The sequence below is a fragment of the Miniopterus schreibersii genome, assembly GCF_964146895.1.
Source record: "Miniopterus schreibersii genome assembly, chromosome: 12".
Classification (NCBI taxonomy): domain Eukaryota; kingdom Metazoa; phylum Chordata; class Mammalia; order Chiroptera; family Miniopteridae; genus Miniopterus; species Miniopterus schreibersii.
Window position 1 is genome coordinate 61,751,302 of NC_138112.1, and position 23,407 is coordinate 61,774,708.

General features: G+C 42.6%; 1 protein-coding gene across 7 annotated transcripts in view; it reads left to right on the top strand.

Annotated features, from left to right (window-relative positions):
• Positions 1–23,407, top strand: part of LOC308565468 (exostosin-2) — a 126,016-nt gene that overhangs the window by 86,333 nt on the left and 16,276 nt on the right. For all 7 annotated transcript variants that reach the window (XM_081154693.1, XM_081154694.1, XM_081154695.1 and 4 more), the window contains 2 exons: positions 2,181–2,370; positions 10,842–11,008. In XM_081154693.1, coding sequence (XP_081010819.1) covers positions 2,181–2,370; positions 10,842–11,008 — 357 coding nt within the window. The remainder of the gene's footprint in view (positions 1–2,180; positions 2,371–10,841; positions 11,009–23,407) is intronic.

Genomic DNA, 23,407 nt, shown 5'->3' on the forward strand with positions numbered 1-23,407 from the left:
ACAGTTTACAATAGCTAAGACCTGGAAACAGCCCAAGTGTCCATCAGTAGATGAGTGGATAAAAAAGCTGTGGGACATTTACACCATGGAATACTATGCAGCTGCAAAGAAGAAGAATCTCGTACCCTTTGGGACAGTATGGATGGACCTGGAGAATATTATGCTAAGTGAAATAAGCCAGGCAGCGAAAGACATATCACATGATCTCGCTTATACATGGAATCTAAAGAACTTAATAAACTGATGAACAGAATAGATTCAATGACATGGAAGCATAGATGAGACTGATGAATGTCAGAGGGATGGAGGAGGGCGGGTGGGTGGAGGGGGAGAGAGTAACCAAAGAATTTATGTGCATATATACACAACTCAAGGACATGGACAATGGTGGGGAGAGGGACTGGGGAGGGGGAAGGAACGGGGTGGAACAGGTCATTGGGGAGAAAAAGGGACATCTGTAATATTTTAAACAATAATAAAATAAAAAATAAAATAAAATAAAATAAAATAAAATAAATTGAATTTCCTTCATTACTTTTTAAACTTTTAAAAAAATAAATTTCAGACTCATAGAGCTGTAAGTTGTGAGGATTGTCCAGCAAACTCACATGCTCGTCACCCGGATTCACATGTTTTATTTATTCACACTTTATTCCCAGCACTCAGAAGTGATGTGCTTTGATATGGCTGTGTTTTTTGTTTCATTGTTCTGTTTTGGTTTTTGTCTTTTTTTAATTCAGTGTACTCATTACTTATTGGACCCTTTCAGTCTGAAAATTTGTGTCTCTCATATCTTTTGTTCCTAGAACTTATTTAATTTCTTTGGTAGCTCCGTTTCCTCCATTATTTGTGATTTGTTTGTTTTTTAAGAACCTCCTGTTAGATGGATGTTGGGCCTCCTAGATTTTCTCATCTCTTCTATCCTGTTTTTCATCTGTCTTTTTGTTCATTATACTGGAATATATTATTGTCTTAACTTTCAAGCCTTTCTTTTACATAATTTCAAGCTATCAAATTTTAATGTTAGGAGTTCTTTCCTATTCTTTATAGATATTTTAAAATAAAATAACAATTCTTATTTCGTGGATGAAAAAAAATCTCTCTCTGAGGATGTAATTTGTTGTTTTCATTTCCTTCTGCGTCTGTTGTCTGTTCTGAGTTCCTGTTTTTCTATTTGTTCATTTGGTTTCTGTCATTCATGCTGAAGATGTTCCTGAAATGTCTGTGACTCTAGGATCTGTTCATCATTAGGAAGGAAGCACTAAGAACTCTATCAGAAGTTCTTTGTGTGAGGGCAGCTTACTGCCTGGAAGGCTTTTCTGTAAGATGTCTGAGTGGCAAGATCGCCACACAGCTTCCTGTGCCTTGGGAACTGCAGGGGGATGAAGGCTGTAGGGCTCATCATTCAGAATATAGGTTTTCACCTGCATTTTCCTCTCCACTGTGCTTGTGTTTCCATGTCTGGAGCTTCAATTGCCTCAGAGAATAAACCTCCCTTGTCCAGCGGGGCCTGGGGAAGAGTAGTGGTCTGGCTGAGTGGGTGGGTGAAGGGAAGGTTTGTGAGTCTGGGTTTCTCACTGCTGCTTAGGTGTGTTTTTAACCAGTCCTCCTATTTTCAACCTACCGCTCCTCTTACTCTCACAAGGTACCCACCTAGTTTAATTCTTGAGCCTTTGTGGGGTTCAACAGTTTGACCTTGAGCCTTGGTGGCTCCCCCCTTCATAGATCCTTAGGTTTCAGCTCTCACTCTCCTGCTCTGTGGCCACTTCTCTGGTCTCTTTCAGAAACTTGTTACTGTTACTCATCAGCAGCTTTCCTTTCTCCTGTTTCATTGTCATTGTAGATTTGTATGTTATATTTATTAACTGTCACCTTAGTGGGTTTGGGGAGGAGGATAGAGATAAATGCATGGGTTTAATCTGCCATGTTTAACTAGAAATCTCTCCTCAGCTGCAAAAATTCTCTGTTCCATTTTCAATGGTATCAGAGCCAAAATGAATTACAGAGTCAGTATGAATTTTGAGGAAGGGAAGACTTTTAATAGTTGCTTAGCTTTTGGATTGGTCATGGCAAAAGCCACCAAATCTCACATGTTTGGGTTTATTGATGATGTTGAGAAAAAGATCAGCCCAATTATTACTAGATCCTTCTCTGACCCACATTAATCTGTTCTCTTGCAGAAGTGGGGTAGTGTGAGCAACCCACTCTTCCTCCCACTGATCCCACCACAGTCTCAAGGTTTTACTGCCATTGTCCTCACCTATGACCGTGTGGAGAGTCTTTTCCGGGTCATCACTGAAGTGTCCAAAGTGCCCAGTCTGTCCAAGCTGCTGGTCGTCTGGAATAATCAGAATAAAAGCCCACCGGAAGGTAAGGAGGGTGGGGAAATGGTGTGTTCAAGAAAGGCCTGGTTTGGGTGTTAGTGGAACTCTCAGCTGGATCCATTAGGACTAGCCAAGTTACTCACATCCTTTTTTTTAATGAATTTTCCCGCTTTGTCAGCAATAATGCCATTTCTGAGGCAGCATGACCCAAATTTTATCAACCATTTCATTCTTGTTATAGGGTGGCCCATTTAACTCTAAGCCCATGGCTTGCTCTGTAGCCACAAGTGTTTGAGGGCTTAGGAATCAGTAGGATCAAAGGCCATCAGCCTTGGGAAAACAGATCTCAGCTTCCCTCAGCCCTCTCAGCTGATTTGTTTACATGAAAACTCAGTTTAAAAGGCATTAGTTTTCTCCTTCCTTATCTGATACTGTACTCTTCAAAAAAAGGATAGCCTCCTCTCTGATTGGGAAAGTCAGCAAAGCATGCCCTCCCAGACTTCGAATCAGTTCCTTAAGGGAGCACTCGCTAGAGGTTCCCATTGGCTCATCCTTCGTTACTTTGTTCCTTGCCTTGGCCACCCTTGCAATCTGCTGGCTGGCATCAGGGTTGAAGACTATTTGATTAATTGGATTTGTTTTTAATTCAGAACCCATAGAGTATGTTCCACCTGCATTTAGTTTCTCATTCAGTCCGTCTATTACTGATCCTAATCCCAGGGACTTCAAAGCTCCTGCCCTTTATAGCCTATTAAAGCCAGGAAGTTTCTGATGGATTAGAGCAAGGAATGAGTCTGAAGTTTGTAATGTGCACCACTATCACCGATAAGGTCTAGTTTATTGCCTGACAGTAGTATCTGCACTTTTTATGGCTATTCCCTTTTAATTGGTTATACCGAAGTCGAGACAGCCAAGCCTGGAAACGACCAGTAGTCGATCTATAGTGTAGGCTGGAAGAAGACCTTTCCTCTGTCTGTTAGGCAGATCAGAAATTGCCTCAAGAAAATTCTTTAGTTTCTTCCGAGACATTTAAAATGTCTTAGTGGTATTTTTGTTCTCTGAGAGAATCACGTACTTCCTTTTTCGATTTAGGGAGCCACAGTGTGTGAGTTAACAAAATAACATTCTAAGTGAAGGTCCTGTATCCTGCCCTGAAGCACACTGCTTTTTAAAAAATTACCTTTTTGTTAACAATCTTTTTATGCCAAGTTTTTTTCTTCTCAACATCTAATTTTGTTTTGTTTGATGCTCAGTAAAGGAGAAAAAAAGGGGTAGAAGAAAAGGGGAGTTATTGGTGCCATCTGAGGAGTAGGGAGGATGGGACTGACAGGCAGGAGAAGGTAGAGAAGACAAGAGGAGCCCTGAGGGAGGGACATGGGGAGGACCTCTCACAGCTGACTTGGATTCATCAGTACCCTTCCCTCCCCCGGTGGCGGTGGTGGAGTTGCAAAGTCGGTGCTAAATGCAAAGGTGGCTTCTCAGAAAGCTTGGTTAGCCACTTTGGGCTTAAGGGGAATTATTTATTGTGATTTTGAGTCCCTTCTCTTAGGCAAGTATTCACTGCAAACTTTGCAAGAGGAGAAATCTTTCTTCCTTCTTGGTCCAAGCCCCCACATAGACATAGTTAATGCAGTAGCACGAACCTAGGTTTCAGAGCAGTGTTCAATTTTAAATTTTGGTAGACCCTACTAAAATGTAGTGGTTAATTTTATGACCAAGACTTTTGTTTATTTTTGAAACATTTTGGCTCCAGGGAGGAAAGAGAGCCCTCAACTGATGTAGCCCTAATTTTGACACATTTAGAGACCCGACCAGCCTTTTTCTAACAGTGGTTTTTAGGTCAGGGCTTTGGCTCCGGCAGTATGGTTGTTTGGGAAGAACATGAACCATGTTTAATCGTCTGTGGGGTGTTTGTTCAGTTGGTAAATGGGGCTGTCAGCTCTGGCTTTCATGCCAGCAAAGGCATCTGATTTTTCATGTATGGCATTAGTAACATATATGTTTTTTAAAAAGCAAGCCCAAGGCTTTGAAATATTAGAAGTAAAAGTGATGTTTTTCACTTTCTCGACATTTACTAAAATAAATATTGTGGTTAACATGTCTGCTGCTGGGAGGATTAGTGCAGGCAGAAATCCCTCCCCCTTTCTTTCACTTTCCAATCCAACCAAATACTTTTTTCTTTTTGGTTACGTTCAAGTCTAAATTGCTTGGTTTGAAGTTTAAGTAAATACTTAGACAAGGCAATAGAAATTTCCAGTGAGCTTTCGTCACATTGGTTTTAAGCCCTGTCAGAAAAAAAGGCAAGCCCCTGCCTTTCTCCTTCCCAACTCTTCAATTTCCCACTTGATGGATGCAGGAGTTATTTGGCTGGGCCCCTGGCCTCTGTTTGAAGGAAGCTGTTCCATTGTCCGTTTCAGATAAGTTGACCGTAGCCTTCTTTTCTAACTGATTTCAGTTTTAAATTTGAATTGATCTGAAGAGCCCTGAGCCTCCACCTTGCACCGTTCATAGTTCTTAATAGGCAGGATGGGATTGGCTGTCAGGATGGTCAACTCAGAAGAGCCAACATGAAAGTAGAAGCAGCAGCTTCCTTCCTTTTGAGTGAAATTCTGCAGCTGTGGGAATTAGGGTCTTGGGGACCAGATGGACAGCAAGCAGCCAAGCACTCCTGAAGTGAGCTCCAGGTTTGTGCAGAGATAGTCTCATCATTCATTTTGTGGCTCTGTGGTTGTGTTTGTGACAGTGATTGCCAGAATGGGACTGCGGTCATCTTTAGTCAGCCTGAACATTTTGTGGTACCTTTGCCAAGTTGAAGAAGAATTCTCTTTGCTCACATCTCTCTTGGCATCCAACGTGGAGAAAACTGTTAATCAACACATTTAAAAAAAATCCTTAGTACAAGGAGTTTTTTCCCCCTCTCCTTCGAGGTGAACTAAAGCTCGTAACTGTGAAGTTATTGGGTCAGTTGGCTCAGCTATTTGTTTTTCATAAATTTAGTGTGTTTGAAAGTCCTATTTTTCAGACTTCTTTGTTGTGTGAATGGAAGGTGACATTTCTATTTTGCCATCTCCAGAGTCATAGGATGAGACACAGGATACAGGGCCTGCTGCTCCATTTAGAGTTTGAAGGAGTAAGGAAAGAGACCCCACCTGGGCCAAGCAACAGAATTAGGGCCTGAATACTTCTGGCTGTAACACTGGTTCCTTCTGCATCCTAAAGAGTCTCCCCATATCCTCTGGTCTACACATCTTCAGGTCGTCAGTAGAGAAGTGATGTTCATAAGACTTTATAGGAATCCATTTGTGAAGATAATGATACAATGTTCTTATAACAATGTATTGTGTACCTCTTATATCCCAGAACTAGGAACTGTGCTAAGTACTTTACATATATTATATCTACTCCTGTGGGAAACCTGCAAGAGAGCTGTCATTATCTCCATTTTACAAAAATGAAATTCAGGTTAGTTGAGTAATTTGCTTGAGTCACAACACTACAAATAGCGGAGTCAAAAATAAACACAGGTCTCTAAAGCTCATGTGCTTTGCACTAAGCCTCACTGTGTCTGTTTAGAGCACAAGGTTAGCAGTAGGGAAATCATCATGCTTTGTCAGTTCTCTGATTTTGGATTATGTAAAAGAATTAGGTCCTTGTCAGGCACTCAGAGGCTGAAAAGTAAATCTATTCTTTTGAAAATACTAATGGAAGGGGGGGAAAAATTTCCCACCTATGTTTTTCTTTCCTACCTCATGCTTCTGTCCTGGTTTTTTAAACAGAATCAAAATCCTGTATCAGAATTACCTGCCTTAGGGCAGGGAGTAATTATAATGCTTTTTCTTTGATTGCTACCCCCTCACCTTGCCCTCCTTCCACAGAAGAAATACTAATGCCTGAGATAATTATTATTCCCTTTCTTGGAGGCCTTTTTTATTTAAAAATGTGAAAATAGCCCAGCTGGCATGGCTCAGAGGTTGAGTGTTGACCTATGATCCAGGTGATCAAGGTTTGATTCCCGGTTGGGGCACATGCCCAGGTTGTGGGGTCGATTCCCAGTAGGGAGTGTGCAGGACGGAGCCTATCAATGAATCTCTCATCATTGATGTTTCTGTCTCTCTCCCCCCTCTCCCTTCCTCTCTATGAAATCAGTAGAAACATATTAAAAAATAAAAATAAAAATGTGAAAGTAAGAAATTGGTAATTCTTTTTAGAGTCCTGTCTTGTGGTAATGATGGTTCATCAACAGCTGACCACTGAGATGGAGACTTTTTTCGTCAGAGCTGACTGTTGGCTACGCAGGCCTAACTCAGTACAGGAAAAGTAATCCCATTTCCAAAAATATGCCATGATTCACGCTATGTTTCTATCCACACTCCATATCATCCTCTTTGGCCTTCATCACTCTCTAAAACTCCCCCACCAAACACCTTACAGGGGCCAGTTCATTCTTTATGGACATTGTCTCAGGTAATTAATTCTTTAGATGTGTGTGGGCAAAGAATATGGAAAGCTGTCTGTGGATTGAACACGCTGTACACACTTGCCAAGTGAAAGTTCAAATCCCATCCAGGGTAGAGGAATCTTTAACCAAAGCAGCCAGCCTGTTTTCTATACATATTGCAAAAAGAGGAGCTGTTTGTTACTGTGTGAAACTAACGTTGCAGAAGTTCATGATCTTTTGTTTCATCAGTGTGGTAGATCTTCTCAGTCCTAGAAATGGCAGGGATTCTGTTCATCTAAAAGTAAACATGGAAGGTACAAGCTGGAGGCATGCCACTCGACTGTCAGAATAATATACCAAATCTCACGTACCACCTTGCCACCACTACCTAAAGTTCAGAAAAATCCTTTGATTCCGTAAATAGATACAAACTTTTGAGGGAAAGTACAACTGACATTTAGTCGGTGTCCATCATGTGCCGGGCACTGTGCTGCTAAAGGCATTCAAGTTCATTCTTACAGCCATTCATGGAAGATGTTGGTGTTATTCCATCTTCATAGTCAAAGAAACAGGTTCAAAGTGATTGAGTTGTTCGAGATCACATGGCTGGTAACGGTACAGCTGGGCTTGAAGCTGTTTCCAAAGACTGATCTTTCTGTGATCTATAACTGCCTCATGTGATCCTGGGACCTCAGAGCATCTTGTTTGGTTTCTCATCTGATGTCAAGAAGAAATACGACCTAAGTTAGTACTTTTCAAGTAAAGAGGTACATTGTGTTGCTGAAGGAATTTAATTTCATTCCATCTTAAGACAGTTTATACCGTCAGAAAATTCTTACCTATTTTGAGCCTAAATCTATTTTCCTGTAACTTTCAGCCAGTTATTGGTCATGGTTCTAACTTTAGCGGCCATAGAGAACAATTCCTTTTTCATCTGATAACCTTTCTTATATCCCTATTGTATTAGTCAAGGTCCAGAGAGGAGACAGAAACCACACAGTAACTTGAACAGGAAAAGATTAATGTAAAGAATTATTAACTGGTAATAGGAGATTGGTGTGCCTTTGGGGTAAAACGAACTCTAGAGATTACAGGAAATAAATTTGAGAACACCCCTTCTCCAGCTAGGTCTGAGATTCAGACCATGTAGCTCACTGCATGGTGAAGTTTGCTGAGGTGCCACAGGCCAGCTCCGGCCAGCAAGAAACCAACTGTCTCCTTGGGTACCCATGGAATTCAACTGGAAGCTGTCCAGGGGGTGTTATTGAACTTGCTGGGAAACTGGTGAGGGCTTCAGTGCAGCTCACTTGGAATCACCTGTGGGCAGAACCTCAGCTGAGTTGCTCTCTGGAGTATCCGTAGAACTTGCTGGGAAGCTGCCTCGAGATGTGCTGTTGAACTCACCAGGAAGCTTGTTGGGTGTGCAGAACCTACTGGGAAGCTGCCCCTGGGGGTGCCACTTAAACTTGCTGGAGATAAATGCCACTGCCCGCCTATCAGCTGGCCATGTACTAAAGGAGCAAGAACAAAGCACACCAGAACCAGGAAGAAAAGCCCCCTTCCCCCTGCAGTGTCCCTCCAGCACCCTCTACTGACAAAGCTTAGCACGGCGCCAGCTGGCAGTGGGAATGTTTACAGGACCCAGTTCCAGCATCACAGACAGGGCAGTGAAGGGTGAAACCGAAGCTGAGAGGCAATACATTGATGAGTGGCATATTTAGTTTCTTTAGTGTTCTATAGAAATCCTGGGTTCCGGTGCCTGCACTATCCTCATAACTCCTCTCAGACTGTTTTCCAGTTTGTTCACACTTTCCCTGGATTGTGCTACCCAAATTAGAGCCCAGAATCTAGTACAGAAGTTCTCAAAGTGTGGCCCAGGGACCCTGGACATCCCTGAGATCCTTTCAGGAGCTCTGAGGTTGAAATTATTTTCATGCTAATACTAAGTCACCTCCCTTTCCCACTTTTTTATTCTTTCACAAGTAGACGGAGTTTTCAGAGGCTCCATGGCATGAGTGACATCATCACTCATGGCTGATGGAATGTGTTCTTGTAGATTCGTGTGTTTCAGATTTCCTCAGTTTTAATTTGTAATACTGTGTGGGTGGGTGTGGGTGTGTGCGCACGCATGTGCGCGTGCCACATAAACAGTCCTTTTTGGGGTTCTCAACAGTTTTTAAGAGCACAAAGAAATCCTGACACCAAAAAGTTTGAGAACTGCTGGTCTAGGTCAGGCCATAACCTTCTTCATTCTAGATACTACAGTTAATTCATGCTTTATAAGGACTTGGACAGTAGATTTAGGATAGCAGTCTTATTTATCTGGAAAAGGTAGTGGGAAGCAAACAAGAATAAAGATAATTGCTGGAGAAAATTATTGAAATTTAGTGTTTTGCTTCAGATCTAGAGAAACATGAGATTTTCTTGCTGCAGTAGGTAGTACAGGTTCTGTTTGGTCTTTGAATCTAAACAGACTTAAATTCAAATACTAACCTTATCATTTATTAGCTTGTAACCCAGCCAAATTACTTACCCTCTCTGAGCCTTGTAAAGGCTACTTCGTAAATAATTTCTGCCACGTAGTGTTGTCAGGAGGCTTGAGTGACACTGCATCTCTTACGTGACTGGCATATACTGGTTGCTTAATAAAGGCCCCCTTCTCTCTCTCTGCTTATTCTTACCTGAGAAGGAGGGACTTGCCTAAGATCCTGTAGATAATACAGAACTCAGGTCTCTAGTCTCTCAGTCCTGTGCCAGTCCACTTGTTCCAGAGATATTTATTGATTATGTAACTCTGTACCAAGAATGAAACTATAATTAACTCTTGTTACTGATTAAAAGACAGTGGCCCATAGGATCATTTTTGGTCTCCACGTCAGTCCTTTCCCAAGCCTGCTGCTTTTGGAGCTGGCTGCTGTTTTCTGCTCTGTGCTTATTTGAGACTGAGTAGCATCCTTAATTACAGGCCTTCTCCCTTGCACAGGCTTCTTCCAAGGCCCTGGTAATGCCCCAGCAGCATGGTACATGGATTTGCTGGAGAATACCCAGAAGTAGATATTTTATCTGCAGTTAGTTATGACAGCCTTTTCCCCTTCTGACTTGCCCTCTGTCATACTTCTCTTCAATGTAGTGACTTTGGAGTGGCCACGGGCATTTGGGGGCTTCAGGACTCACAAAAACTAGATGGCCCACCGTTACATGATGGACTTTTTGGAAGCAGTGTGCCACCCTAGCTTTCCCATGTTCATTTGACAAATGTGTGAGGAACAAACTGCCCTCCATAAAGGACCCTGTGTGTGTAGACATGGGTATTGTACCAGAGGAGGATTAATTTCATGCTGTGCTACATGCAGCATTTTAAAATAAGGAACCTGCGGTTGAATTGCTTCAATCATTTCAAAGTAGAATAGGGAAAATGTAAGGCAAGTCATGGGTTGGGGTTTCTTTACTATACTAGAAAATCCCACATAATTGAACCTAGAAATTTGATATTTACTCTGTAAATTGGACATGATGAGAAACCAAAGCCAGTAAATCATGGGGGAGGGGCTGTCAAGGGGATAAAGCACTAAGTTAACAGTTTGGTGAGGGGCTGATTTTCATGGCCTTGAGAGCTGTTCGTGATTGCATTTTGAAGGTGGGCACATTGGGGCAGACATCTTCAGCACGTGCATTGTGTTTCCTCGCAGAGCTGCAGGCAAGCTTTGAACTGGGTGTATTTACCTGAAAGGATTTTGCAGAGGTGCTGGGGTTCTGGTATTAGAACCATGGGCCTGAGAAAGTGGCAGTCCAGGCTCATTTCTCCTATCATTGTGATCGTGGCCAAGTCATTTTGCTTCCCTGTCTCTATTGTGAGTGGAAGCCAATTTGTGTGTTCTGGTTGAGACAGTGATGAGAGTTAGTAGTGTTGTAAGGGCTTAGGATAGACATACTTATATATAAAATATTATAAAATTGCTTTTGTAAGAACTACCCTTGCACACTGTATGTGTGGGTTTAATCGATTCTTCTAACTTGTTCGTGATATGATGCTGTCACCACTTTACTGGAGATAATTACCTTGTGTTTTCTTTTTCCAGAGTCTCTCTGGCCCAAAATCCGTGTTCCATTAAAAGTTGTGAGGACGGCTGAAAACAAGTTGAGCAACCGTTTCTTCCCTTATGACGAGATTGAGACAGAGGCTGTCCTGGCCATTGATGATGATATCATTATGCTGACCTCTGATGAGCTGCAGTTTGGTTATGAGGTAAGGAGGTTTTAAACAGTATATTTACATATTTAATATCTGTTGCCTATTATTGCTTGTTTTTCCTAATAAAGAGTGTTTTATTTCATTCTCCAAAGTTGTCATTTTTAAGTTCAAGTAGAGTCAAAAAGCTGTGCATAGGAGTGTGGGTTATGAACTGTTCTTTAAAACTTGGGGGAAACCCTATTCCAAAATAATAACTGGCCCTCCACTAGTTTTGGGAACTCCCAAGGAGAGTCCCAGGAGACATTTTCAAAAGAGCGTCTATAGCATTTAACAAGCACTTAATTGATGTCTCCTTTTGAATAGCGCTTCCCCTGACTCAAGCAGCTGGGCACTGCAACAATAAAAACATCAGTAAGTGCAGAAGTTGGCGACGCTGACAAACAGAAAGCAGACCCTGTTGATGGCTTTCTCTCTGAGTTTTAGGTGGAGAGGCTGGCTGCCTGTCTATAGGGAGAAACATTCTCTATCACCGTTCATTCGATGCGGCTGATGGATTAGGCAGGGTTCAAGGGTTAAGTATGGAGACCAGTAAAGGTCTCCCCAGGGGAAAGTGCCAGAGCCCAGGCCTGGTGAAAAGCAATAGGAATTGATGAGCGCTGTCAGAGAGGATGCACGTGAGATGCACGATGGCGACTGGAGAGGCCTGTGGTTGCGGGGGTGTGATGGCGGAATCAGACCTGAGCAAAACAGAGGGTGTAAATCAGTTAGCCAAGCTGACACAGGGGAAAGGGGTGAAATTTATCCGTGAAGTCATCCTGCCTCTAGGAGAGTGGTAACCATCTTCTTTAGTTGACTTGGGATTTCTTCAATTTGAGGTTCTAAGAAATCATGAAATTTTATTATATGAGGCCATATTTGGTACATGTATTTATTATAGAAATTTATTTTCTAACCCTTAAATAAAAAGCGAATTTTAAGGGGAAGAAATAGGAATCACCACCACCACCAAAAAGTAAATCTCAAGTTTTCTCAAGTTATTATTTTTTTAATATATATGTATATAGTCCATTTGGGTATAAAAGAAATTTTAAAATAAGCTGGTGTGTGATACCCTGGTCAGTATAGTTACTGGCCAGTGAAAGGTGTGAGTGTAGCTGATCAAACACAAGTTCATCTTTTTGGATTTATTTTCATTCATAGAGATATCTTTTACATCATCACATCAGGGTGTTGGATGATTTTTAGTACACTCTCATTCCCATTTTTTAAAAAGCAAATTACCTACTTGCTTCTCTAGCCAGGTCATGGCAAAAGACCAATTGTTTCTGCCAAGTTTTCTCTCTCCTTTGTCTATATGGCTTCAAACTATACCCGTGTATCTATTTTTGTGGAAAAGGGGAACATTCAAAATGATATAGCCAAGACGGACAGAGCACTACCTCTTCTTGTGGAGTCTCAGCCCCAGCATCACAAAGCAGGGGTGGGGCTGCGAAACAACGGTGTAATAACTAGCACAGTCTGCTCCCAACATCATAGCTAAGAGATGTAAGAGGAGTGGTGGGGGAAGATCTGCCTGGCCTGTTAGCCTGAGAATGATAGTGAGCCCTAGAATCCCTTTCCAGGAGGAAGTTCTTAGAACTACAACAGTGCTTTCCCAGCCTTTGTCAAAACATAGCACAAATAGGCGATGTTAATACTGTGCACTGCAGTGCATAGACTAGGCTACTGCACTGGATGGGATCCACCTGCAGGCCTCCTGCTGATCTGGCCGAAAGTATCGGAATCTCAGCACCTAGAGGTTGTCCTGCCACTTCATTGCTGAGGAAACAGGTGCAAAGAAGTTAAGTTTCTTTTTTTTTTTTTTTTAATCCTCACCCGAGGAGATTCTAGAGAGAGAGGAAGGGAGGGGGGAGAGAGAAACATTAATCAGTTACCTCCCGAACACGCCCCGACTAGGGATCAAACCCTAAACCTAAGTATGTACCCCAACCAGGAATTGAACCCACGACTCTTCAGTGCATGGAACAACACTCAACCAGTTGAGCCACACTGGCCAGGGTTAAGTTACTTCTTAAAGTGTTAAATGTTTATTGACTAGAACCCTTAAAGATATACCACAGTGAGTACTTGGGAATGAAAGGCCAGTCCATGTAGGAAAGGCCTTTTTTCTTCTACTGCCTGTGACTTGAGCACACAGACAGCAGGATTAGAGACCTAATACTGAGTATCATTATTTATTTTATTGGAAGAAAACACAGGGGTCATTTGCCTCTTTAAATGGGTCATATTCCCTGTTGGACGGCAAAGAGCTTTGGGAAATGTTACATTCCCTCTCCAGCCCCGCAATCAGGAGCTAAAGAATGATCTTCCCTGGCCCCGCGTGTTTCTGACTTGTTTGACAAGCTCCAGTGAGCTGCCAGATGTTGAAATTCTTTTCAGCCTGGAATAATTTATTTATCTGTTTATGTATTTTACCAGGAAAGTATCTATTGAGTTCTTGATATTCATTCGCAAGAAACTCCTGGGGGAACAGTAGCAGTGTATAGTGTTACTTGAATGTTTGATTCCGCCCCCCCCAAGTCTGTCTGCTTTTATTTCAGACCTAAAGAGTTGGGAAATAAAATGCAACTTTTCTTTCCCCCCTCCCCTGCCTTTTAGAGAGACCATTTAAAACATGTGGCAGAAAATGAGCCATGTAGACTTGGCTGAATATATGAACCTGTGAATTTATTTTTCCTTTCATACTTTGATCCTCATTTCCAACCATAAAAATTATTAGAGCACTTAAGTGTTGAACATTTTTCACCTGAGAGATGTGAAACACTCTTGGCTAGTAATACTGGTTATAAAGTCAGTACTTCACGTGGGGAAGGGACTCCACTAAGAGCCAACTGTGTGTTGTTAGATGCACAAAATGCCTAACATTTTACTTCCTTTTACTGCCTGGGTAACCCATGGGTGGTAGACGCTGCTCAAACCTCTTGGGTGCTAATAAATTTTGAGAACTTATTTGTATTATTTTGTTCACAACTCCCCAAGGCAATGGCAAGTATATACTCTCAAAGAATCATGGGAAGACAGCAAAATAGCTTGGAATGTCCCTGCCCCCCTTTTTGTGTGTGTGAGAACTTTGAGTGTTTCTGGTGTAGGAAACACCAAGGGGAAAGACACCAAAGTGACAATGAGCCTGGTGTGTGTACTTACACAGGGAGGCCACAAGCAGATCCGTGTGCTGAGGGTGGAAATTGTGGTTTGGTTGGCAAAGGAAGCTGGGTTGTTAGGCTCTAGAGGCTCAGCTGATAGGTAGGCTCAGAGGCCAGTTGAGAACGTTAAGGTGGTAAAGAGGTATTGTAGGTTTGTAGAGAGGTGTTGGTAAAAGCAGTCAGATCACAGAATGAATTAGAGATTACAGAGAGTGAAGACAGGGAAAGCCAGTTAGGGAGTGGTAGTGGAAAATCCATAAACTTAATGTTCAGATGGATAGAACTAAGGAGAAGAAAAAGACAGGCTTCCACATAGCTTAGATTTAGTTTGTGATGAAGGAGCTCGGCTAATTGGAGAATTCCAGAGCTGAGGCTCTATATACAGTCACATTTTAAACATAATTAGTAAAGTTTATAGCTGCCTATATATTCATCCAGGGAGAGTATGAGAGATGATAAAATCTGTGATTCTAAATAAACTATCCCACGTTTTTCCTTCTCACTAGAAGAGATGAAAGATGGAAACAACTTATCATAGAATTAGACTTCATAATAATCTCTTTTAAAGCCAGCATGCAGATAACATTTTTAAAAATAGACTATCTCTGTCCTTCTGTTCATCCCTCTCTGAGCTTTCTGCCAATGAAAGTGCCACAGATACCAGGTCTGGGGAACAAATAAATGTAAAGCCAGTCTTGGACTGTGTCTAAGATTGTTTCTCACAGACTCGTGGTAATGATCCTTCAGATAGAAAATTAATTGCTTTTCTCCCTGAATTTAAGCCTCAGAATCCTTTTGTGAAAATGTGCTCAGTTTTGTTGGGGATCTAGGGAAGGCCTCTTCTGAAAGGTTTTTCTTTATGATTTGTGGAACCACCTATCATCCTGTCATGGGCTCTAGAGCAGACTTACCCTTAGCTAGGGCACCAAGAAACTCAATTCTTAAAAAGCCAAGACTAATAAAAAAGGAGTATTCCCTGAAAGAAGACCCAAAATGCAAGGTTCATCCCTGGAATAGGTGGTTAATCCAGTTATTGGAAGTGTCTCAGCCTTCAGTGAGAACCGGCCCCTTAGATTTCCAGTCCTTGACCTCTTGGCTGCCTTAGGTCATTGAGCCTCCACAGGGTGTGACCCAGTGGGTGGGTAACAGGAAAGATTGGGAATTCAAGTATTTCCTTCTCTTATCTGGACGATGGGCTGTAGCAGGAGTGCCCCATGGGGCCAGTCCTGGAGTGAGTGTGTGTGGCTGCTGGGGAGCTGCAGGCACTGTCACAGTGAGCTGGGCCCATTTCAGGCGTGCACAGTGTCAGACATCACCCACGCTGTTCTGGATCAGCATTTGCTGGGTTTGACACCAAAGCTTTACAGTGTAGTTAGAACCATTGTGCCCAAGTTGCCTCTTGAAAACTCTCCCTTTCTTAGGACTTGTGGTGCACCCTCTTCATCAAGTATCTGAATAACTCCATGGCTATAAGCTCTCAGAGCCTGTGTGTTATGTCTGAGTGACAGTCCCCTCTGAGTACCTTGCCTGGGCCTGGGCATAATATCAGTACAATATTGAAGATTGAAAAGCACATCTTAAGTACCTGAAGCACTGCCCTTAATAGAGATTGTCGTCTTTGGAAGAGGGAATGGGCCAAATGGCTATAGTCTGTGAGTTCCTCCGCCCCCTGTGCCCCCTTTTCCCCCCTGTGCCCCCTGCCCGCAGTGTGTATGCAGAGCTTTCCTCAGGAGCCCTGGAAGGCTGTGGGCAGGGTGAGTGTTTCTTTCCTAGCGACTTCTCTCCTGGGGTCGTCTTCATGTTGCTTCAGGCTCCCTGTTTTCAGCCTCTGGGGGAACCAGATCATCTGTTCGGTCTGTCCTATGTCCAGCTTGCTTTGATTTCCACCCCCAAGACTCAGGGGACCCGGAGGGAAAGTAGTTGGTGTTGTGCGGCGGCTGCAGTGAGAACTGCTGAAAGAAGACCCAGAATAGTGGCCAGGAGCCCACAGAGGTGCTGAGAGAGGCTGTGGGGAAGGCTGACCTCTCAGAGTTTTTCTGAAGCACCCGGTCCCCATCGGAAAAGTCAAACAAATATTAAGGGAAGGAAATAGAATATGTATGCTGAACCCTGAAATGACATCTGATCGGTTAGAAAAGCACCCCATTGGGAATTACAATAGAGTGACACTTTTTTCTTCCCCACTGAGCACATTAAAAATAACAAGCTCAGGGTTTGTTTACTTAGCCCTGAACAAAGCATCAAATGTAGGGCGAGGGGCCCTTGCTCCCAAAGTGAAGGGAGCACGTTTTCTGCTCCCACAACCTTCCCTTGAAGGGTGTCTCCTCAGACTCCCATCCAAAATAAGTCAGATGAATTGGTTTCAATATGTTTTCCATAAGTGCTTACTTCGTGCAAGGCAGTGCTGGTGAGGAAGAGCTCCCCTGATCCACTCCCAGCCCTGTGTGATCCCCACTGGGCCTCAGCATCTTTCCTGCCTCAGTGCCATCAGGGCCACCGGGCTTTGTAGCTTCCTGCCTCAAGAACCAGCATTTATAATGTGGGATGGTTCCTTTAAAGAGGTGTTGGTACACTTGATGGTTGAAAGAATTCATACTCTCCCCCCCCCCCATTCATACAGAGATAACTGCAGTGATGTTCGAACCCTGAGAGGATCCATATGTTTGAGGGTTATTGTTCCAAAAGCTGCCTGTTGTCTCATTGGGATTGATTACAGGCTTTGCTCCAGGAATTCAGGGCTTCGGGATTTGGCTTCTGATTTGGGGATATCGGGAATTTGTCTTGCATGGGCTGCTTATCTGCCTTGATTTTGATAGAGATGCTTAAAGGAGGTGTGTGGGCAGGACCTGGCCCAGGGCCAGGGGAAATGAAAGCCGCAGCAGCATCCAGGCCCCGAACTCGCCCAGCAGCTCTCTCAGGAGGACAGCGCCTGTAACTTTCTGAGGAAAATTGTGTTGTTCCTAACTGTGAAGCTGCACTATGCCAGTTATAAAACTGCTGGCAAAACCATGAGTTTGATGCCATGGTTGGTGATTGCTATTGCATTAGATGTAGCAATTCCACATTTTGGAAGAATGAAAAGAAAAAAACCCAACATAAAAGATCAGAGTAGTCCCCTGACCTTAGAAATGTCACGATTGGGAAAGCGAGTCTCTAGGAAGCAAGGTGAGCTGGTCAGTATGATACAGCTCACCTCTTAGATCACATTGATTGCTTCGTGCTCAAAAATTAGTGCCTGGGGTTTACATTGTGTTTGCAGTGTATGTGCTACTGTCCATTAGCTAATTTAGATCAAGAGTTGGCAACCTTTTGCCCGGCCGGGCGTGGTTCAGTGGTTGAGCATGGACCTAGGATCCAGGCGATCAGGGTTCGATTCCTGGTCAGAGCACATGCCCTGGTTGCGGACTGCAGCCGATCAATGACTCTCATCATTGATGTTTCTATCTCTCCCTCTCCTTTCCTCTCTCTGAAATCAATAAAGATATATTAAAAAAAAAAAAAAGAGTTGGCAACCTTTAAAGTAATATCTCTAAGTTCCCAGCCAGCTTTGTGTTGTGCTGAAGATTTGAGGGGTAGGGCAGAAGTCTTGATGAAATGTTGACACTCTGCTCTTAGAGAAGGAAGGAAGGAAGGGAGTAACTTACAGACAGGGCCATCATTAACTCCACAGCGTAGGTCTGGGGCTGGATTGAAAAACTCCACTTTAGAGCTGTCCATTCAGACAGCATTGTGTCTGCCTTGTTTACTACTTTGTGCCTAGTGCTTGACACATAGCAGATGCTCAGTAAACATTTCTTGACTAAATGAGTGAACATAATGCTTTTGGACGTTGACTTTTCTCCTATTTAGTTTCTGTGAGTAAAATTATAAGGAGTTGTTCAAAGTTAAGTAATTCCCTATTCTATATTAGGTCGGAAATGCTGGTTTTCCACTTCTTGGCCTGCTAGACAGACAGCAAAGAATACTTTTGTGCTACTTACTTATCTGGTTGGGGGCAGTGAGAATCTCAGTCCTGACTTTGTAATTTAACTTTCTTTACCTTTCTCCCCGTGAAGTAAAATCCATAAAGCTTCATCCTGATTCCCTGCTTTCCCTCCCCACCCAGAGGTAATCTCACTGTCTCTTAAGTCTTTTCTCGTACCCTTGCTTTGTTTCATCTCTAACTTTTTATGCATACGTCATTAGCTTTTCTAAATGATAAGCTTTTTAGTAACAAGATATATGCTTTATTTTTGTATTCACTCTTTGAAGTGTAAGACAGTCCCTAAAAATAGTTGGGGCAACTGTTTTTTCACAAAAGGTTCAAATGCAGTTAAGTGGAGGAAAAATAGCTTTTTCAACAACTTGTAATGGATGAATTGGACATCCATAGGCAAAAGTTTAACCTTGGTTTAAACCTCACAACTTACAGAAAAATCGGCTGAAAGTGAATCATGGATTTAAATGTAAACAAAGCTTTAAAGCTTTTAGGAAAAAATACTTAAGGAGAAAATCTTCTGGATCTCAGTTTAAACCCAGTCCTTAGACATAAGACCAAAAGCATAATCTTAAAAGGAAAAATTGATAAATTGGACCTCATCAAAATTAAAAACTTCTCTGTAAAAGACCTTTTGAAGAGGATGAAGAGAGAGAAAATATTTGCAAACTACATATCCAACAAAGGTCTAAGCATCTAGGATATATAAAGAGCCTCAGAACTCAACAGTAAAAAACAATCCAGTTAGAACATGGGCAAAGGACATGAAGAGACATTTCACGGAAGAGGAGGTACAGATGGCAGATCCCACGTGAAGAGAGGTTCAGCATTTAGCCATTAAGGAAGCGCACATTAAAACCATACTTTATATCGCTGTACACCTCTCAGAATGGGCAAGGTAAAAAGTAAATAGTGACACCACCAAATGCTGGTAAAGATGCCGAGAAGCCGGATGACTTGTACATTGCTGATGGGAATGTAAAAGGGTGCAGCCACTCTGGAGAAACAGTTTTGGCAGTTTCTTATAAAACTAAACACGCAACTGCCTTATGAACCAGCAGTTGCACTCTCAGCCATTTATCCCAAAGGAACAAAAATTTTGGCCCATGCAAATTTGTAGCAGCTTTATTTGTAATGGCCAAAAATGAATCAGCACAGATTTCCTTCAGTGGGTAAATGGTTCAACTACTACATCCATACAACTGTTACTCAGCAAGAAAAAGAAACAAACATAGATGAATATTCAGGGAATTACGCTGGGTGAAAAAAGCCAATCCCAAAAGATTACATTCTTTATTATCCCATTTATGTAGCCTTTTTGAAATTACAAAATTAAAGAGATGGAGAACAGATTAGTGTTTGCCAGAGGGAACCTGGATGGGGGTGGGTGTCTATAAAAGATTGACAGAAAGGACCCTTGTGGTAGAATTGCTCTGTATCTTGATTGTGTCATCTTGTGGTATTGTGCTGAAGTTTAGCAAGTTGCCTCTGGGGAAAACTGGTAAAGAGTACATGGCATCTCCTCATTTTTTCTTACAACTTCTTTTGAATATGCAATTGTCTCAAAATAAAATGTTTAATTAAAAAAATAGTGGTAGGTCAATAAGTATCTGTGAGTTCAATGCATAAATGAATTAATAGGGATACTTAGATCTCTCCATCTCTATGACTTTAGCTTGCTGTTGGATGGCCTTTCTAGAACTTGATGTCAGGATTCATATTTTTAAGATAGATGGAAATTTCTGGATTATTTTTTAATTCTCACCTGAGGATATGTTTTATTGATTTTAGAGGACGGGAGGGAGAGAGAGAGGAACATCTATTGGTTGCCTCCCATATGTGCCCCAACCGGGATGGAGCCTGCAACCTTTTGGTGTCCAGGATGATACTCCAACCAACTGAGCTATCCAGCCAGGGCAGAATTTTATTTTATTTTTCAATTCTGTTGAGGGCATCATTTGTTTTGACAGTTTGGACTTTATTGTAGTTTTTACCTTTTATCATGAGCCACCTCAAATCATTTTGGCCGTGTGTGGAATAGATAGGATATAAATAAGTAATTTGGGAGAGTCCCTCTGCTGCTTGATTCTCCACCAAGGGATTCTGGGGTTTACGCACACACACAGGGCACTATGATGACTTTACTCATTAAGAAATTATTCTGACCACATTTATACTTTGAAGTCAGCCAGGATTACAGGGTTTTAGGTCAATGCTACCTTCCTTGCCACAGCAAGAAGAAAACAAAATCAACTTGAAAATTTGAAGGCTCGGGAATGGTTATTTATAAAAACTAAAGTTTCTGTTTCTACTCCTGCAGGATTTAAAGAGAATAGCCATTGGCTTATGATCACTATTCTTTTAACTTCATTAAGCAATCCCCTGGGACCAAACTTAGAAATGGTATGGCCCCCATTGGAGTTGAGCTTATGCAAATAAAGATGATTTCATGCTTAGTGGGTCTGAAGGAGCACAAAATCAGAAACCCATGGCCCTATCCTGACCCATCTCTTTCTCCTCTCCTCCCTTCCCTCCCCTCCTCTCCATCTCACGTCTCTTTCCTTTTTTATTATCACTCGGGATTCATTGCCTCATGAAAAATAGTAGTTGAGTTTAATCTTTTGTTCAGCTGCTTTTGCTGGTATTTCCTTCTGTGCCTCACAGCTTCACAGATTGCAAGATTCCAGTAGGACTGGGGATGTTATATGTGCAATCTCACTGGTTTGCTACACAGCTGACGGGAGTTCCTTCTAGTGGTGTGAGCATGTGGCTTTCTTTGCTAAATGGAAACCACATTCATGAAGAGCTTTCAGCTTTTAGAAGATGAGTACTGCTGAGAGGAAAGGGTTTTGTCATTTTCCCACCTCCACCTACCCCGTTCTGTTCTCAACTTGGTCATTCAGCATGCACATGTGACTTTACCATCTCAGCCACAAGCACCAGAGCTGATGACGACATTGCGTGTGATTTAAGACAACATGTGACTTCTTTGTTTATAAGTGAGGACAGAGCATGGGGAGATGAGGTGCTTTATAAAATCAGAACAGTGAGAAATTATGACTTCATGAAGAGATAACTAGACTGGCAGTTAGGACCCAGCCTGAACTAGCAGTGTCACCTTGGGACAGCCACTTCCACTCCAGCTCTCAGTTTGCTCATTGTACAGTGAAGGAACTGAGTCAGATGATCTCTGCTTTCAAATGATCCCTGATTGCAAATCGGAGATAGTGTCGGCAGGGGTCAGCAGCTAAACCATCAAAGTGTGCCTCTCCTTGCTGTCCACAGAAGGTACATGGTTATGCCATTTCGAGAGCTGACAGGTTCCAGGAGGATGCGAGTGTTGTAAAGCCACCTTCTTTAGTTGTGTCCTCCTAACAGTGGTAACTGGTGAAAGATTTTCTAGTGCACATTCCTCTGTCAACTGTGGCCAGCTCCAGACTGTCTCTTTGCGTCTCTCACTGCCCCAGGCCTAAAGGGATTGGAGATCATGTCCCCCAGCACCACAGCACTAACTTCCAGCCAGACGGGAGCAAAATAGGATTGCTGCCAAAACCCCAGAAGCCTTCCCACAATACTGTTTTTCTTGCTTTTTTTTTTTTTTTAAAAAAAAAAAGAGGGGGAAGGAGAGAGAGAGAAACATTGATGTGAGAGCGAAACATCGAGCGCTTACCTCACATATGTTCCCCAAAAAGGGATAGAACCTGCTAGCCCTTGGTGCACAGGACGACGCTCCAACCTACTGAGCCACACCAGTCAGGACCCGACTTGGCTTATTATAAGCAGAATCCTGCCTTGGGTTGAAAAGGTCTCTCAGGAAAACTGGTGTGATCTAACAGATAAATCTTAATACGTAACACAACATGCATGTATGTTTGTCAAAACCAGTCAGCATTAGGGAACTCCAGGTGATAACTTTAGGATTTCTTTGCTCTAGATGTCTAACATTAGCATTTAATTGTATCCTGGACACCCCCTTGACAAAACTACCAACCACCAGTGTAATGAAAAGCATGAGCTGAAGATGAAGCAATCAGTCTCTCCATTCTCATTTCAGGAAATTCCAAATGTAAAAGGTGAGCTTTGTTCCCAGAGGGCTGAGAGTGAATCCGATCACTGGCTCCTCTGTGGAAACCAGCCAGGAATTGGAATGCAGCCAGCTACCCCTTTCCCATCTGGGCAGCATGCAACGCAATCCTGAAGGGCCAGTAATTCAAAGACGTATGCAAGTTGGGTTCCTTGCATCTCTGTCCTGGCTGACCCCGGCATGTGACCACAGGGTCTGGCCTGGTTCATAGAGTTCTATTCCACTTTGATGGTTGGGTATTTGACAAAGCTCAGGGGCATGTGCAAGGAGAGAAGTGAAACCCTGGCCCAGTTTGGTGCACCTTGGATCCATACTTCCTTCACCACTTAGTCCATCTCTTGGCTCACAAGTCCTAATACATGTGGCCTCCTTCTCACCCAGTAGCAATATCCCCGTGGAGCTGTGCCTTTGAAAGTGTGATAACTGTAGCAGCCACTTCAGAGAGTTACTTTTCTCCTAGAGCTGACCCATGATTTCCTAATTGTATATCCCAGATGGGCACCACCTGTGGTTACACCTTCCCCCCTCTCCCCCTGTCGGTTTCCTGAATGTGACTGTGGTTAGCACACACCCTGAGTTTAAAATGCACTCTCTAAGCCGGCTTAGAATACAGTGCATTATCCCCTTTTCAGGAACATTTATTAGGTACCCATATGTGTATGGCATTTTAAACAAAGCTGAGTAAAATGTAGGCCATGCTACTTAGAAACCTATAACTTGCAACTGATTACAGTTAATGAGCTAGATTCCTTGGGAATAGCTTAGTAAGGAAGAAGATAAAAGATTTTGGCCCTAAAAGGACATTAGAGGTCACTTAATCCAACCCCCTCACTTTGCAGATAGCAAAATGAAAGCAGGACAACTTGAATAGGTCACTTGCACGACTTGTCAGCAGCGGAGGCAGTTCTGTATCTGATTTAACCCTGTCTCCTGTTGTATTTTCTGTAGGAGGTAATCTAGGCTGCCTCCTGGGCCTTATAAACAAAGGTAGATCTTAGTTTGATCCTCTAGTAATGGGAAGCCACAAAAGACCTCAGGATTCTTAAAAATTAAAAAGCAAAAGCGATAACTCTAAAAGCAGCCAAGTGGTCACAGCTGGGAGTCCAGAAGAGGAAGTTTTCATAATCCTGGGAAGAAGTGGTTAGGACCAAAAGTATAAAAATTAGATTGGAAGGATACAGTTGGGGGAT